The sequence below is a fragment of the Blastomyces dermatitidis genome, assembly GCF_000003525.1.
Source record: "Blastomyces dermatitidis ER-3 genomic scaffold supercont1.9, whole genome shotgun sequence".
NCBI lineage: Eukaryota > Fungi > Ascomycota > Eurotiomycetes > Onygenales > Ajellomycetaceae > Blastomyces > Blastomyces dermatitidis.
This window is the reverse complement of record NW_025544782.1, coordinates 178,230-183,265: the sequence shown is the minus strand read 5'-3', so window position 1 is coordinate 183,265 and position 5,036 is coordinate 178,230. Positions and strand designations below refer to the sequence as shown.

At 28.9% G+C, this 5,036-nt stretch overlaps 1 protein-coding gene across 1 annotated transcript; it reads right to left on the bottom strand.

Moving 5' to 3' along the window:
* Positions 1-765, bottom strand: BDCG_07480 (uncharacterized protein; the record flags this gene model as incomplete). Its single annotated transcript, XM_045423270.1, has 2 exons — positions 1-206; positions 621-765. 2 exons carry the CDS (start codon positions 763-765, stop codon positions 1-3), a joined length of 351 nt encoding a protein of 116 aa, XP_045278699.1.
* Between the last annotated feature and the right edge of the window lie 4,271 nt (positions 766-5,036).

Sequence of the window (5,036 nt, the reverse complement as noted above, 5' to 3'; positions counted from 1 at the left end):
TCACTTCTCATTCTTATTCTCCTTCTTCTTCTTCTCATCTGAGATGATAATTATCTCAAAATCTCTCTCTGCTGCCTTCTCAGAGAAGAGTTTCTGCTGCTTCCTCTCAGCCAGGTCAATCTGTGCCTCAAAATCCGGCATTTTCTGGTCTGCTGCCTCGGGTTTCACTTCAGCAGTAAGCAGATTGATATGCTCAGAGAGCAGAGCTGTCTTCTTAATATTCTGAATCATGAATTGCATTTAAGACCTGAATAAGACCTCAATTCTCTTCTCTGTCAGCTTCTGCTAATCAATTAGAGAACAGAAGTATTATCAAAAATCATTATCTCTTAATAAAAAACTTATCAGTTTTGACTTCTTTATCTTCTGCTTTAATACCTTCTTAATCTTCTTCTATCACTGCTTATTTACAGTAACACTCTTCTTCTCTCTCTCTCTCTTTATCTTGATCTTAAATCATTCTCAGAACTTCTTCTAGTCTTATTACTACTGTATAAGACTCTTCACTGTCTTCTTTTTCAATCTCTCACAGACAGTGTCATCTCCATTATTTCTATGCTTAGTTCAGTCTAAATCTATCAAAAGTGTTACTTAAAATCATTATCATTCTGCTTTCTTACAGAGCCTCTTTAAGGCATTATAACATGTCTTGTGATCTGTCTTCTCATGCTTGAACATCTTCTTCTTCTCTCTCTTCAATCTGTAATAGTACTCACGCGCCTTGATGATCTGCAGGACCGCAGAATATTTGAAGAGAAATGACATGATTGATTTTAATAAGTGTTAAGAGAGAGATGAAGACAGGCAATGATATAATAATAATGATAATAATGATAATGATGATGATGATAATGATGATAATGATAATAATGATGATGATGATGATAATAATGATAATGATGAAAGAGAGAGTGCATCAGAATATATTATTAACTTATTAAATATAAAGAGATAAAGAAACTATTAACAGCTTTCAGAGATGTACAGAAATGACTACAGTGTTATATAGCAACATTATCTTTATTTAATACATGCACTATTGATATTCTTTGTATACATTTATTATATAATCTATATCAGAGATACATGCAGAAAACAGATCTTTATTACTAGAGAGAATGATTACAGTGATTCTCTATTTTCATATTATAAAGATAAGTTATTCTCATTTCTTTCTTCTCTCTTTTCTCTTCTTCTTCAACTCATCACTAAGTTCAAGCTGGTATGAAAACTATTAAAACACTCATAGAAACTCTCAAATTGAAGAGTATAGACTAATTAAATTTTAAATACAGATGAATCAAATTACATTCAATAATACTAATTATTTATTTCTCTCTTAATAAAACAATAGTCATGTCTTTCTTCTCTCTTCTCAAATGAAATATAGCTTGTGAAAAGCAAGTATCACATCAGGCTATAATGATCAACACAGTCTCAGCACACAGAACTGCATATACACAGTGTGTACTTAACTGAAAGACTGTGTGAGTTGTAAACTGATGACAGTATTTCAGAGAGAGCTGTGTGATGTGAGAAAGCTGTAACTCTCAGTCATGTGTGCAGAGAGTGAATCACTGAAGTAAGTGTATATACATTGTATTAAAGTAATACTTTTTAATAACACTCAGTCTCTGATATCATGAAAATAGAGTCTCTCTGTGAGATTCATTTTTATCAGAAGTTGAGAGATCTTATATTTCTCAAGATCATCTTTACATGTCTTGTCTGTGAAATTGATGAAGAGAATTATTGATTTCAGTGTTCTGCTCTTGATGTTATTCAAGTAATAGCAGAGTTTATTCTGATCACACTTTTTAAGTGTATATTTTCTAATTATTTACATTTAGACAGATATATACTGATTATTTATTAGATGATATTAAGACAATAGCTCATCACAGTCATGTTACTCTCACTGTGAGAAATACACAGTTAATAATGAACATTATAAAGACTCTGAGAAGTGAGTATTTTAAGAGTGCTGCAGCTCTACAATCTTGATTTTTTTTATTTTTATTTTTTATTTTTTTCTTTTTCTTTTCTTTTTTTTTTCTTTCTCTTTTTTTTTTATTGTGATTTTTTCTTATGTTTATTTTGTTTTTTATTTTTTATTTTTTTTTGTATTTTATATTTTTTTTATAATTAAAATTATATGAATTATGATCTGTATTCAGAAAAGTAATAATATTTGATAATACTCTCTATTGAATTTTCAACAAATGAGTTCTATGTTATAATATTATGTAAGTAAGAAATGATTTCATAATCTCATTTAATGTTATTCTCAATAATGAGATCAGAATGAAAATGTAACTAAGAATTCAAACATATTCTTTATCTGAGACTAGATTTTTATTTGAAAAGTGAATCTGAAATCTTTAATATTTAAAATAATGTGATTTGAGATCAATGTAATGAACACAAATTATGATCAGAAGTAATGCTTTTAGGCAACATGACAACTGTAAAGTTTGATTCTGGTTTCAGACACGGTCACACGGTCAGTCTACTTATGAGTGTAAAGGGGCCATAGCGGCCACTAATTAATTTAGTGTATAATATATAAAGAAGCCGGCATACGCCTGTAATTGTACACTGAGTTAAGTAATCTTTGAATCACACTTCTGAAGTTCTACAAGAATGCCACATCTCAGTCAGAGAAGATAGAAGATTATTGAAAGAAGTTCATATAATGCAAGATTACTGATCTGAAGAGACATAATACATGAAGTTTGATTCTCAGATCTGATGTTCTGAGTGATGAACTGATTGCTTCAGATTATTAAGTATTTCTTGAGAAAAATAAACCTGTGAACCTGAATGCTGATTCTGATGATATTCTTAGAAAATCATGTTGAGTGATTTATAATAACTGAGTTAAGAAGAAATCTAGAAAAGAGATCTATACTTCTGTCATCACTGATACTGTTAATTTTATTCTTTTTACAATAGCAGCACTTCACAGTTAAACACTCTGTTAAGTGAATATAGTGATGACATATCTGCATGAGTGTCTCACTAAGAAGATCTATATAAGATAATTCACTGATTTTGAGACAGGTTTGCTGAAAGCACTTGTCTGCACAGTTGAAAGTAGTTTATATAACCTGAACTCTGCAGCAAAGATCTGGTATAATTACTTAATAACTCTGTTAAGTGATCTTGAATTTACAGTCAGTATCTATGATTCAGCACTCTGATATCATACATTCAGATATCATCTCTATATAATAATCTATGTTGACAATCTTAACATTATATCTGAAGTTTCTGAGAATGCTGATTGACTAGTAAGTATACTCAGTGAGAAATTGAAAGTTAAGAATCTATATCAGTTAATCAAGTATTTGAGTATGAAAGTCAATTATTCAGACAAAGAAATTGATTTGATATATTATCAATATATCAAATATCTTATTGAAGATTTCTATCTTAATAATACAGCTGTTGTCAGAACATCAATAAAGAATGAATTCTGTATTAATGATTCTCTCATATCTGAGAAAGAGACTGATTTCACAATTCAGTAATATTAATATGATGTGAATTGCTTGTAATATCTTGCAGTTAAAACACATTCTGATATCACTCACACTGTCTTACTACTCACTCAATGAAATGTTGATCTAACATCTCAATGTTGAAAGGCTCTATTACATATTATACATTATTTGAAAGAGATCATGAATCTGAACATTTTCTACAGACACAGTCTGTATAAGAGGTCTGTTTCTATAATTTCTATCAATTTCTCTGTTGTTTCTGATTTTCTCAATGATTTCTACCTACTCTTCAGCTACTCAGATTCTGATTGAGCTGGCTTCTTGAATGGTGATAGAAAATCAACATTCAGCTATGTTTTTAAGCTTGTAAACAGTCTGATTTCATGATATTCAGTGAAGCAATCTTGTATATCTCTAAGTTTCAATAAGACTGAATATATAGCTCTTAGTAAGATAGTCTGTGAGAAAACATGAATCTGAAATCTCATAATTGAGCTTGACTTCATTACTACATCTCTGATACAGATTCTCACTGATAATAAGAGTGTCATAGATCTTACAAAGATAGCAGTCATTACAGCCTGAAGTAAGCACATTGACACATGTTTTCATTTTTCATGTTGACAGTTGAATCAGAGAATTATTGATTTAGAATACATTCTCACTGCTCAGATAATAGCAGATGAATTCACTAAATCTCTAAATACTGTGATATTTATATGATTCATAATTTTACTAGGTCTTACAGATGTAAAAGTTGAGAATGTTTAATTTTACATTTGTATTTAATTTTAACAGACTATCTTGATGATTTGAGTGTTTTTGTATATGATTCTTATTATCTTGAGAGAGAGTGTTGACTGTTACAGCTGTTGCAGTTAGTGATCTTACTAGATCACATGACTCATCACTATATTATGTTCTTGTAAATAGATCTATCAATACAATCTTCAACTATTCTACAGATTTAGTAATTGCTTATATAATCAGAATTTGATAATGATTATTAATAATGCTTATGAAATAACTAAATACATTCTTATACAAGTTTATTCTTTACTTTCTTATAAAAACTACACTTCTTTGATATACTGTGATCAGAGATATTAAACTGTCTGATAATTCTATATTTTATAATCATGAGTTTCTTGATTATTTCTTCTTATAATTGTCTCTGATAATAGTGATAAATATCTTGACTTGAGTTGAACTTTTACTTCATTTTCATCTCTATTAATAAAATTATCAGAATATCACATATTATCAGTGTAATAGTTGAATATATACTCTTAACAATTTTTTATAACTCTAGAATTGATTTAATACATAAATTCATCAGATTATCTTGAAGATAGTAATCAAATTCAGTTTTATAAGTATATAGTTTTATCTGATTTTCAGTTATAATCAATGTATGTAAGTTCTGTTTCAAAGTTAGTATTATAGTTCTATATAATAGAAAGTATTATCAAAGATCATTAGTTACTAGAAAATTGTATTTCACTGTCTTTATATCTCTAACATCTGCTC